Source organism: Natator depressus, chromosome 7 (assembly GCF_965152275.1).
Source record: "Natator depressus isolate rNatDep1 chromosome 7, rNatDep2.hap1, whole genome shotgun sequence".
Lineage (NCBI taxonomy): Eukaryota > Metazoa > Chordata > Testudines > Cheloniidae > Natator > Natator depressus.
Genome location: NC_134240.1, coordinates 60,577,749 through 60,590,013, shown reverse-complemented (window position 1 = coordinate 60,590,013; position 12,265 = coordinate 60,577,749). Strand labels below are relative to the sequence as shown.

At 42.5% G+C, this 12,265-nt stretch overlaps 1 protein-coding gene across 1 annotated transcript; it reads right to left on the bottom strand.

Moving 5' to 3' along the window:
- Window positions 1-509: 509 nt before the first annotated feature.
- On the bottom strand, window positions 510-12,265 carry PLAU (plasminogen activator, urokinase). Its single transcript, XM_074959923.1, has 11 exons — window positions 12,157-12,265; window positions 10,378-10,494; window positions 9,134-9,191; window positions 8,867-8,971; window positions 8,049-8,223; window positions 7,527-7,624; window positions 6,858-7,053; window positions 5,911-6,056; window positions 4,749-4,889; window positions 3,174-3,322; window positions 510-1,890 (listed from the first exon to the last, which is right to left on the bottom strand). The coding sequence occupies exons 2-11, from the start codon at window positions 10,435-10,437 to the stop codon at window positions 1,702-1,704; spliced, it is 1,317 nt and encodes a 438-aa protein (XP_074816024.1). The 5' UTR covers window positions 10,438-10,494; window positions 12,157-12,265; the 3' UTR covers window positions 510-1,701.

Here is a 12,265-nt window from a genome sequence, read left to right as displayed (position 1 = left end):
CGCAGCCAAGAGCTACAGTAAACCTCATATAGCAGAGTCAGGAATGAAGCACCTTCTGTTGCCTCATACTTGCTGTGCTGACACTTCCTCTGCATACCGCAAACAGCTTTCTAGAGAACATCTGGTTCTCTTTGCTTCAGTGACTAAGGATCATACAAATGACAGAATCCTTAATGAACCTTACTGTGTTAAACTCCACCCCCCTCCTGCTTCACTCATAAGCCTGAGCATTACCCATGGCTGAAGCAGCTAATCCAATATTGAGCATTTTTTATTCTTGCGTGCATTATAAACATGAAGTCCAACAACCCTGAGTTGTTTATCCCCACTTAAAATACTTGGCAACTGAGTCAGAAGTCATGACTTGCTCAAGGCCAGAGATGGGATGAAAACTGGGAGTTCACAGCTCCCAGTCCTGTGTTCAGATCATGCCCTTGCAACTGTAGCATAGAGAAAAGAGGGGAAACATCCACATAGGAATAGCAATTTTTATTGACAGTTTTTACCCCCAAAATACAAACAATAAGTTAAACAAAGTAAAATCATTAAATAACAGTTGAGGTTCCAGCCCTCATACAAAAACAAAAGCTAGTTAAAAAATAAAATGCACTGGCATACTATGAGTCTTGGGAAAAGAGGTAGCTCCCAAACGTTGACTTAAGAGTGGGGACACAATTCTGGAATTTACACCCCTGCAGCATACACTGGGCATGTATTCAAGGGCAGCATTTGGTCACAGATTTAAAGAGTGATTGTGAATCCTTAAATCCTGCCATCAGTCATGACAGAAATGCAGAGATGGCAGGATCAGGCTCTATGGAAGGGACCAAACATTCCTGAGAGGTGGCCTGAAAGTCAACTGGGATTATTTATAATGACTTGCTTTCTTGCAGCACAGTCCCTACTTAACCTCATTACACCAAAGCACCCTGGTAGGGCTCCTCACCCAGGCAAAACTCCTGTTGACGTCCATGAGCATTCGGCATGTCTAAGGAGTACAGGATTGAGCCTCTATGCCAAAAATTGCTTCACTACCTTTGTTCTAAGATGAGTGGTGTGTGTGGCATTTTTCTTGTTTTGTTTTGGTTTTGTCTAATCAGAACTGCAGTCAGCTCATGGCAATGCAGTGATAAAAATTCTCTTTCTCTTTCTCGTTCACTAGCACCAGGCACTCACTGCATAGGGTTCCTGCTGCCTAGTGATTTGTATCCTAACATTCCTCAGAATGTTAAAATAAAACAACTATTAATTTAGGCCAAATATTTACAAAATAGACACTTTTTTAAAAAAAAACTTACAATTTAAAACCAATAACTGGATGGTTGATAAAACTTGTGTAGGTACTTATAAAAGTGACTAATAGTGATTCAGATATAAAGTAGGGAGATAACATGACATGTACAGTATCTTGACTGGAAATATGATTTCAGTGTTAAATATTTGAGTCTTCCATGGAAGGACTTTCAGGTATGCCACGTAGTGGCCAATGGAGATATCTGTCAGATACATGGCTATGTATGTTGAAAACAAACCACATAGGCATTTAAAATGAAGACCCGAGAGACAAACATGCACAAATCAACTCCAAACTAACATTCAGGGTTTCAATGTACTGCATCAATATGTGGCTCAGTTCCAGTTATTTGAAATGAATGCTCTAGACTTCCTGCTTTGGGTCCAGGCTTTGAGGAAAGGTCACTTTCATTTAGGGAGGCTACGGCTTTTGAAATTGACTCCCTTCATGTGGGACTCAATCCAAGAAAGATATCGAGTGACTCTGGTGTAGACGCCGGGCCTCTTTTCTTTAGCACAGCCATCTCCCCAGCTGACGATCCCATACAGAGACATCCTGCCATTGTGCTCGCAGACCAGTGGTCCACCAGAATCTCCCTGACAAAGCAAATAAAAAAGATCACAATCTGATTTTTGAGGATCCTGGAAAGCTAGGATAGAATGCTCAAGTAACTTTTATGGTCAGCATTATACTTGTAAGGGAAAAGGCAGCCCCCTCAATGGGCTAGAAGGGAGTGAGTTATGTTACATGAAGTCCTCTGTCTGGTATCATTAGATTAGTACATGGAGCATTCTTGTTAACAGAAGGCCTAAGCCAGGATGGCAGGTATTGTCTTGCAGGATCAGAAGCCGTTCCCCCTTCCACCCTCACTTGGAAAAAGAGAAATAAATATTCAAGTGTCTGCCCATAAGAGAATTTTAGTGCTAATTGCAAGTCATGTTCCCTCCTCCTCCAACTCTGTGCAGGGCCTGGTTCACAGTGTGAGGGTCGAGGGGAACAGAGCTGGATTTGAGGAACCTGTGCAAGGGATCTGCATCTCCTCCAGGCTGTGGAGACCAGCTCTGCTATAGTTCTTTTCACAACCATGCACAGCTGGTTAAATGAAACTAGAGTAAACTGGAGAAGAGCAGGGGCAGTTCCACTGCTGTGTACATCCACCCACTGCTCTGTACACCCACCCACTGCTGTTCCAACAGAGTGGCCATGCAGTAGCTACAGAAGCTATTATAGCCCTAGGCCAGTGGTCCTCAACGTGGTGCCCGCAGGTGCCATGGCGCCCGTTGTGGCATTTATGTGTGCCCGCCTACTGACAAGGGAGTGCTTCCGCCGCCGAGGAGCACGGCCACCAGCTGCCAAAATGCCGCCCAGAAACAAGAAGTGTCACCACCGAAATGCAGCTGCTTCTCGGCGGCATTTCGGCAGCGACACTTCTTGATGACGCCGCTTCTCAGCGGCATTTCGGTGTTGGCGCTTCTCTATGACACCGCTTCTCGGTGGCATTTCAGCGGCTGGTCGTCCAGCGCCCACCACACTCTTCTGGGAACATGAATATGCTATTGCAACAGAAAGGTTGGGGACCACTGCCCTAGGCCATGAAACAGCACTGCTGTTCCTTCACAAGGTGGAAGGAGGTGGGGGTGGGGAGAAAGATTGCTGCTCCTCCATCACCAGCAGAATATTTTCTGTATCATACCTGATTACTGCAAGGTGAACTCCGCTGAGTAACTGAGTTCTTGTTCAAAAAATGACCCCAGTCCTTCTCTGCAAGGCCAGTGGACTTCAAAGATTCCAGCGATTTACCATTAACACAAACCATGTGGATTATGTTAGAGGAACTCTGTCAGCAAATGGTTTTAAAACAAAATGTAAGCATTCCTACCTTGCATGCATCAGACTTCCACTGCACATCCCCAGCACAGACCATGTTGTCATTCACCCTGGTTTGGTCATAGTATTCATCCTGGCACAATGACTGTGATATTAAGTTCACGTTGGCTGTCTTCAGTATTTGGGAATAGTAAATGTCCCCTGCAAACATGAGGAGCTTGATTAGATTGGCTTTCCCCCACAAACCCTCATGCTGTTATGTTCCCTCTTCATGCAGCAGAAGAAGTTAACTTGTCCACACAAAATATCAGTTTTGAGAATACTACATCTGTGTTATACAACAAATGTTTTTATTTTTACTTTTAGGAGATGAATAAGGTGCAAAATGTATTGTTTCCATTAGAATTTTCTGATTCTCAAACAGAAAACTTACCTGATTCTCAGACAGAAACAGGGCTTGATAACTTCTCTTAGTGGAGCCAAACCTGCAGTCTTTATTCATGCAGAAGACCAATCTAACTTTCAGCTCTTTGGTCTGCAGCAGGAACAGAAGACTGGGCATGCTTTGTGTCTCTTGTATTAATTTGTGTAGTTTCATAGAGGTGTGAGGTAATTTTGGTAAGAGTTCTTCCTAGAACTGGGGCATATCAAGGGAAATGGACATGGAGAGTCAGAGATGGTGCTGGGATTCAGAGTCCCAAAAGAATGTGTGTGGCATAAAAGGAGGAAGACACTCTTGAATTGTTGGCATGATGGGGCACATCAAAACAGCCAATCTGCACGACTCATTGACTTGCGTAAATGTGATTGTTTCATCTGAGTTTGGTGGGTCTCAGTGGACACTGGTAGCACTGCATGGCTTTCTTTTAAAACTTCTATAACATGCACAAGCTGTGCTGCCCCAGACATGTGCCTCTTCTGCACTGCAGCAAGCTGCAGTTGTTATAGGGTGGAATTTAAAGGAGCCCAAGGGAGGTAGGTATCCAGTGAGAGGTGAGCTCCATTCTCTTAGGCCCTTTGAAAATCCCCAGCCATTGTTCTTCATATAGTCACCTTCTATCTCCTGGTTTTAAGATTTTTATACTTCTCTTCTAGTACCTATGTTTTGTTCCTCATTCCTGCTGAGGTTTTAAAGAAGGATTCTCCCAAGAATAAAGGTGCCCAAGATCAACTGGTGCTAGAGATTTCAGGAGAGGGATGGAAATCTATCCTGGTATATGGCAGTAGAGGGGAGAGATCACTTAGTGTATGGATAACTGTAACAGGAGAGGGTGTGAAGAAGAAAGCGACTGATTGTTGGGGAAAAGTCAGACTACTCAGAAGGACTGTGGTTCCAGACACATGAATTATCTGTTTTGGAGACTACTTAGTTTTAATACACCATGCTCAGATCACATTGACTTGTCCTGTCATTCTCAAGACAAAAAAAATCCCCTCACCTACGCTTCCAATTTGTAGTAAAAAATGAACTTTGGTCAATTCCCCTCCATAGCACAGCGCCTAGCTTTGTATACTGGGCAGACTTGAGTTGCCATGATGAAAAGCTGAAGTATAGAAGATTCCCAAGTTTGACTAGCCGTATATGCCCTCATTCCATCAGTATAAGTTTAAGATGATATTCACTTACAGTTGTCTTCTTTCCCATAGCCAGAAACTTCACACTGGGAATTGTCCCTCAGCACTAGGTTTTCAGATGGCAAACAGATAGTTCTGACATATTCAGACTCTACTGCACAATGTCCGGAAGCAGACTTTATTTTCATGAGAGCTACATAAAAATCAAAGTGGTTACAGTTAATATTGTAAAGTAGGAAAATAATCAGCTGGAACGATAACTTTCCAACAAGTAAAGGAGGACTTGTGGCACCTTAGAGACTAACCGATTTATTTGAGCATAAGCTTTCGTGAGCTACAGCTCACTTCATCGGATGCATAGTGTGGAAAATACAGAAGATGTTTGTTTTTATACACACAAAGCTTATGCTCAAATAACTTGGTTAGTCTCTAAGGAGCCACAAGTCCTCCTGTTCTTTTTACTATTATTTTAGTCACACAGATCTTTCCAAATTGAAATTGGCAAGTTTTTCACCCTTTAACTTCATCCATCTGAGTGACAGTGAATGAAAAACTATGGTGACAGTGAATGAAAAAACTTCTCTTGAGTGAGACGGTAATCCCCAGGTGCTCCTTTCAGCATTTTGTAAGAACACAGCTCCGTGACTTGTGAGTGGGGGTGGCATCTACTGTCCCTCCTGCTGAGGGTCTGCGGAAGAAGATGTGCTGTGTTGTGCTACAGCACTCAGCCACTAGATGCTGCCTTCAGATCTAAACATTGGTTGAAACTTCAGCTGTTTTGAGCCTAGACCTGTGAAAACAAGGCCTCTGTCTTTTCTAATGGGTAATTGGTGGAGGGATGATGGGGTTGAGGTTAGCAGGTGTAAAACTAGCAAATCTGTATTGCGTACAATGGAATTAGAAACATAAAGTCTGTATTTTGTGGGGGGAGGGGGCAATATGAAATCAATTTTTATCTACAGCCTGGGAAAGTGTCATGTAATGATACTTATCATTTACATTCCACTTCACATCTTCAAAGTGCTTTACAAACACTGACTTGCCCAAGAGGGAATTCTAGCCAAAAACAGGCCTAGTTATCAGGAGTGCCTGGCTCCTAGCATCCCCCTACTCGACAACTACTAGGCATTGCTTCTTTCTGCATCAGTGCCCCTACTATAACAGTGTACTTCATATGTGCTCAGGATTATAGATGTATTTCGGACACCACTTACCAATATCACTGTTGAAGTCACCTCTTTCATCTGAATATTCATGATGATTGATGATTCTTTCCACCTGAAATATTTGTTCTTTGTCATCAGTTGCATCAAGCTTGGACTTTCCAAGAAAAACTGTGTAGCCTGATGAATCCGTTCCCCTGAGAAGAAGGTAAATAAAGGAGACATGAAGACTATCAGGTTTCCGAGAGCAAAGACAGGTTTGTTTGTTTGTTTGTTTTAAAAATAATTTGGTTCATAATGTGAACAACATCTTAGAGTCCTGTGAACTTCTCCCTTCTCATTCCCTGTTTCAAAAGTCTTGCGTCAACTACAGCAACTGTTCATGTAGAAAAGTGAAGCTAGGCAGCTATGAGAGTCTGAGCCTAAATACTTTTCTAATGGATTTGGGGTCCTGATTCCCTCTTTTAAAATGAATGGAAACTAGGTGTCCAAATCCCTTCAGTTACTTAGAAAAACCTCAGCCAGAATGTATTTCTAGCTGGCTGTCTTGTTTCCAGCTGGTTCTATAGGTGTCCAGGGCTTTCTGGGCAATGACACCTCTTGAAGCTGTTAGAATTCAGGGGGAAGTCAGCTTTCCACAATCACCAAATGTTCTGTGCAGGAGGTAAGCAGACCCCAGTCAGAGAACAAGTTCTGAGTTTGGAAAACAGCTGAGCTAGAACAAAATCCTGGCTGTCAGGGAGGGATAAATTGCTATTTGAATTTGTTTTAAACTTCACCCTCAGAGCTCCACTCTCTAGCAAAATATCTCCCTTTTGCTACGAGGTACAAGATATAGGCTTCTAATGGCTTAACTTTCTCCCTGCTCTGCTTAAAGAAAAGAACAGTCCTGCTGTGGCTGAGTTACACGTGTGTGATTTTTAGCCATGGGGCATTGCCCAAAGGGGCAAAGCAAAAATAAATCAGCAGTAGACACGGGAGGAGTAATGAGTGCTTACAGTTGGGAGAAGCAGTGTGCAGCGGTAAGCACCCAGCAAGGGTCAATGAGGCTTCCACCACACACAAATTTGTCCTGCCCCATTCTCCTTGAATAATGGAAGATGGTGGCTATCCAAGGCTGAGACTCAATAGCGGCAATGCTCCCGCTAACGATCTTGAAGTACTTGCTGGAGCTCCTCTGGCCACATGTGGGTTCTGTGAAAGAAAAGGAAAAAACTTGTTGGAAGTGTGCTCAGTTAAAGTGCACTCATAGTATGGCAAGTAAGCACCAGTCCTGGTGCTGAAACTAGCTTAAATACCACTAATTCTGTCCAACAAATCTTCAAGAAAATGTGTTGTGATGTTCTCATTCAGTCACACCATCTAGCCCTTAAGAGCATGTATAATTCGAAATGGTCGATATTATGTGTTGAATTCTACTCGCAGATAATCTATGGAAGCTAGTGGTGCTGTAGAAGTGCAATGGAGAAGAATTTGGCCCCCAGTTGTATTAGGGGCCTCCAGTTTGAAATTCACTGTGTACTGTGAAAAGGTGCCTTAAAAACTAAAGGATCTCTCCTGCTCCTCTGTTTTGCACTGAACATATCTTGTACCATTCTTTTGTAGAAGTCTGGGGGTTAGAGTCAAGTTCAAATCTCCAAGTGATTTTCAAGTAAATCCTAGCTTACCTCTTTCTGTGCGACACAGTTGTATGTCACAGTCTATTGCCAAAGTCAGATATCCCCTCTTAATGTAACACCAGGGCTTAGCTTTTCCATCCGGGTTTCTGGAAAATGAGGGAGACATGTTTTTTGTAAACAGTGCTTCTAAGTGCTAGTGACTCAATAAAATCTGAATTCCCCCTGAAGAGGGCTGTCAGGGGTCTTCTATTGCAAAGCATGTCAAAGGAGTAAATTTGCAGAAGGACAAAAGCAAATATTTTATGCATAAAACCTGCAGCTCGTCCATATTATTTGCTGCACTGGTACTTCTTTATAAGGCTGTTGAAGGGCCCAAGACAGCAAGTACAGAGAGCACCCAAATACCATTAATTTCAGTGGAAAAATAAGGGGGCTAGACACCTTGAAGGACCAAGTCCAAATTTTAGCCAGCAGTCTTGGAAACTCCTGGTACTCCACGGAATGCATCCTATCACTCCAGGTGCTCTGGGGAATAGCCAGCCCAACAGGCATGAGAGCTGTAGGAATTACCTGCAGTAGTTGTGTTTCCCGAGTCCAAGCTGCAGGGCATTTCTCATGCCTGCATGGTAAGCTCTCCTTGTTAGTGAAGGGGAGTCCCAGGATAAGCATTCTTCATTTTTCTTATTCTTTGACACAGTCCCTCTGTAGTCCTGACCGTTTTCAGTATAGCATTGACTTTCAGTGTCTGAAATATGAACACACAGTTGGCAGCATATTCTGGATTGTTCACCGTATGCCACGGTGGAAAGAAGCCAGGTGGTTCCATTCTAATGAGAAGCAGGATGAGATTCCTGTCACTGACACACTTGCCAACAAACAGGTCAGTATGTGGACTGGAATGTCACTTCATTGCTGTGTTCGACACATGCAGCTCTAAGACTAAATGTATATGTGTTTTGGTTCTCCCGAAAATACACAAAAATCATGTCTTGAATCAAATCTGTTACCTTTTATGTAAGGATCTCGGCATATTTCACAACCTAAGTCTCACAATACTTCTGGAGACGAATGTAAAACAAACCAACTGTATTTTACAAACTAGTAAACTGAATTAGAGAGGTTGTAACCTTCTCAAGATTAGCTAGTGACAGAGTAGAGAATAGAACCCAGGAGTCCTGGTTGTCTTTGCCCTAATATTTAGGCATTGTGCCTTCCCTTATGCATTAATACAAGTTATTAAGAAATATCCATTTGTGTTTCTGTCAGTTGTACTTTCATTTTTATTGGTGCATAGAAACTGAGATTAGAAACACCTTAATTTTAGAAAATGGGCAGTTGTGGCGGGGGGAGGTGGAATATAGAATGGGATAGGAACCACTGTATCATACCTATTTCACAGTGCTGTCCACTGTATCCTTTTGGACATAAGCAACGGTTAATCTGGGAAAAGAGTTGATAGGAAATGCAGGTTCCTCCATTTACACAGTTACAATCTGCAAGCAAAAGACACCAATAACCAAAGTTATAAATCTTTCAGTAGATCCATAAATTGAAGGATAGTTGACGCATGTTTGGTATGTAACTATTCCAAAGGAATTTTGTTGTCTAGTATGTGTTGTTTTAGAGAGACAGAAATAGAAATGGCAAGTATTTACCCTGGTGTCCTGATTTATGTTTGCTTGATAGCTTGTGTCGCTGCTGCCTGGTCACAGCCTAAGGGGGGAAAATAAAAATTTGTTTATTTTTTAAGGAAAGTTTCTTACAGATTGTTCCTTTATTTATGTGCTCACTTTTGTCTGTCTCTGGAGTGTACATAGACAGGCCCTAGCTCTGTCCCTTCCTGCATGCCTGCAACCCTAATGACTTTGTTAGTGTTATATGCATGCGACTGACAGCAGAACTTGGGGCATTCAGTGCAGTCCAGGTAGGATGAGTGGGGATACAGTGAAAGTCTACTGCAATAAAGTAGAATGAAAACACCCAACTGCTTCAATGCACCAAATTGACATTTCTTTTGCAATTCTGCTAAGAAGGCCAAAGTTGCCTCAGAAACAAAGCCCATATGGCCAGACAGTGAGCAAAGGGTCATTGGGGGAATCCACCTCCTTCCCATTCACCTACACCAGACAGTGGAATAAAGGCACAGGACTTATCCACCACTACAGTCCTTAGCTTTTGTTAACCCTGCTGCTGGTGCATCCTTGCTCTATGGTAGTGATGGCCAGTGGATCTATACAGCAGTAGTTCTACTTGTCCTGTGTTCCAGATCCTGACTCTGCCAGGCACATTGGAACTATACTGCAGGCAGGGGCCTCTGCTCTAAAGCAGGAGAAGACAGGATTAGATTCCGAGTACACTGCCCTTTGGAGTGAAGGGGATCGGTCAGTTCAAAAGCAGGACTTGGCTACAGAAAGCTTCTGCTGAATCCTTGTGTATGGACAGCACTGCCTTATGTGATACAAGCTGATAGAAGCCAAAATATCCAAAGTCAGCATGGGGATTGCGGGGGAGGCATTCAAATAAAGCCTAATATCCTGCATTAAATCTTTGCTAATTCCTAGTACTTGATGTCCTGCAATAGCGCTAGAATTAAGAAGAAATAAAGTAAGAGCAAAAATGGCAGAGGCTGCTGCTCTCTCCATCCTATCTAATCCCCATCAAAGTTCTCTCCAGAAAACCATAGTGTTTCTTCTATATCCATAGGTGACAACTACAGGAAAGAAGGTTCAAACCACAGTTGTGTCACAGAAAAAAGCCTGGTGCATACATGTGCCAGAAAGCAGGACGGTAATAATAGGCCTAGTTCAGTGATCAAAGGGGAAGATTTTATCGTGTGGTCAAAAATGGAAATAAGCAGGATCTGTGCTGAGTGAGTGGCTGTGCTTGTTGCGAAACTTACAGATTCTAGGCTTGTGACGAGTGCCCCCAGCATAACTGAGATAATGATGAGTAACTTCATGCTGTTGGGGAAGTCGTGACTTGGTTGGTTCCTCTTCTACCTGCAGTATTTCTGCTTCTGAAAATAAAAGAGGAACTTAAAGTGGTGTTGTGGCTTGGAGTGTTAGGTTACAGTTGTTCATCCAGCAGTTTGAACTTCAGCATGAACCACAGTACGCTTAGGAGAAGGAGTAAAGAATAAGTTAGCTTGGACTATTTGCTCTTCTTTCCCATGAACTAAAAGAGAGCTTGTTGTCTGAACCTGGTCTCGAACTCGTTTTAAAGGATAGATTCCCTATAGATTTATTTTGCTAATGCTCCTTAACACCTTTCCTGGAGCTAGAAAGCTTTTGTTTCTTGAGACCTCTATCATAGCAGTTGGAACTGGAAGCTGGGCAAGTCTAAACAGACCCACTCTTGTGTGTGAACGCTTGTACATTCATGGGTGAAACACAAGGACAAATCCTGCTCTCAGTTAAGGATTTGGTTGCAACCTTCACCTCGAATCGCCCAGCCATGGTCAGTTCAGTAACATTATTTTGCATCCTTCTCAAAGCATTGGTGCAAATTTAAAACTACCCATCTGTATAAACTCAAGTAAAAGAGTAGAGGGCTCTGGAAGTGGAGAGCTCCCCTCTTTAACCACAACTGCAGAGCAGAGCTGTCAATACAGAATTCAGTGCAAGTGTTGTTCGGTTGCTGTCCAACTGTGGTTGCCTATTCTCAATGGGCATTCAATAGTTTGTGGCCATATTTTCAAAGTGCTCGGCACCCAAAATTGGAGCTGCAGTCTCAGGAGAGCTCAGCTCCCATTTAAGTAGCTAATTTGTTCTCAGTCAGAGCTGCTGAGCACTCTAGAAAACCCGGATTCTTCAGGTAGGTGCCTATATGGGATTCTTTTAAAAATCTAGCCTTTTTCTCCACCCTCCCCCATTTATTTACAATATAAAAAGTTGGCATATAAGAGACGCTGGGGCATATTCTGCCTTGGTTCTGCATATGCAGTTGCCACTGACAGCCAGAGGTGTTGTGCATGTGCAGCAAAGGCAGCATAGCATGTTAATGGTAATCTGCCTATAAGTGACTAGTTAAACAAACAAACGAACGAACTGGCTTACAAAACATGATGGGTGAAGGAAAAAAAATGTCCATAAAATGGCTGTTTTCACCATTCTAAAGAAAATCAGCACAGCTAATTGGAATATTTTCCCTCCCCCCTGAAATCAGACATTACATGCCCCAAATTCCAAAACGGGGGTATATATCTAAAAGTTAAAAACGTCTAGAGTAGCTTAAGTATAAGAAGCACCAGTATACTACTGCAAGAAATAAATCATTCCTCAGGTAGCTAGACAAATACATGTTTCTCAAATCCATTTTAGATTGCAGAAAACTTATTGTTCTGTTTACAAACAATATTTGTATTGAGCTAGTGGACTGCAATTCTTAACAAGTTTAAAGTGGGACATCAGTCATTGATATTCCAACATTAATTTTCCAAGCTCAGTTCTTTAGAATCCCAAATCATAAAATCTTGCAGGCTGCAGTGATAGATATTTTAATGTTGCATTATATGATGTTTGGAGTAGGAACTAGCAATTGAAATGAACCTTTCAAATTGCTAAAAATATATAACTTGTGCCTGTGGGTTTTAGTAAAGCAGCTACTCATTTCCAACTGGCATTGCACACTGCATGTGCGTTTATAAAATACAATTAGATTGTAAAGGCATTGCACTTACCACTCCACTAACAATGCGGAAAGCTTGCAGTGTTCTGTGCTGTCTCAGCAGCAGGTTTAGTCTTGTAGGTCCTTTAGCAATCTGAGCCCTGTGCTCTGTTTCTCACTGT

Excerpts from the sequence above, each read along its gene's own strand:
- PLAU (XM_074959923.1), bottom strand. The coding sequence starts at position 10,437 with ATGAAGTTACTCATCATTATCTCAGTTATGCTGGGGGCACTCGTCACA. Across the intron at positions 8,972-9,133 it reads ACATAAATCAGGACACCAGG|ATTGTAACTGTGTAAATGGA; the intron begins GTAAATACTTGC and ends TTTTGCTTGCAG. Across the intron at positions 7,054-7,526 it reads ACTGTGTCGCACAGAAAGAG|AACCCACATGTGGCCAGAGG; the intron begins GTAAGCTAGGAT and ends TTTCTTTCACAG.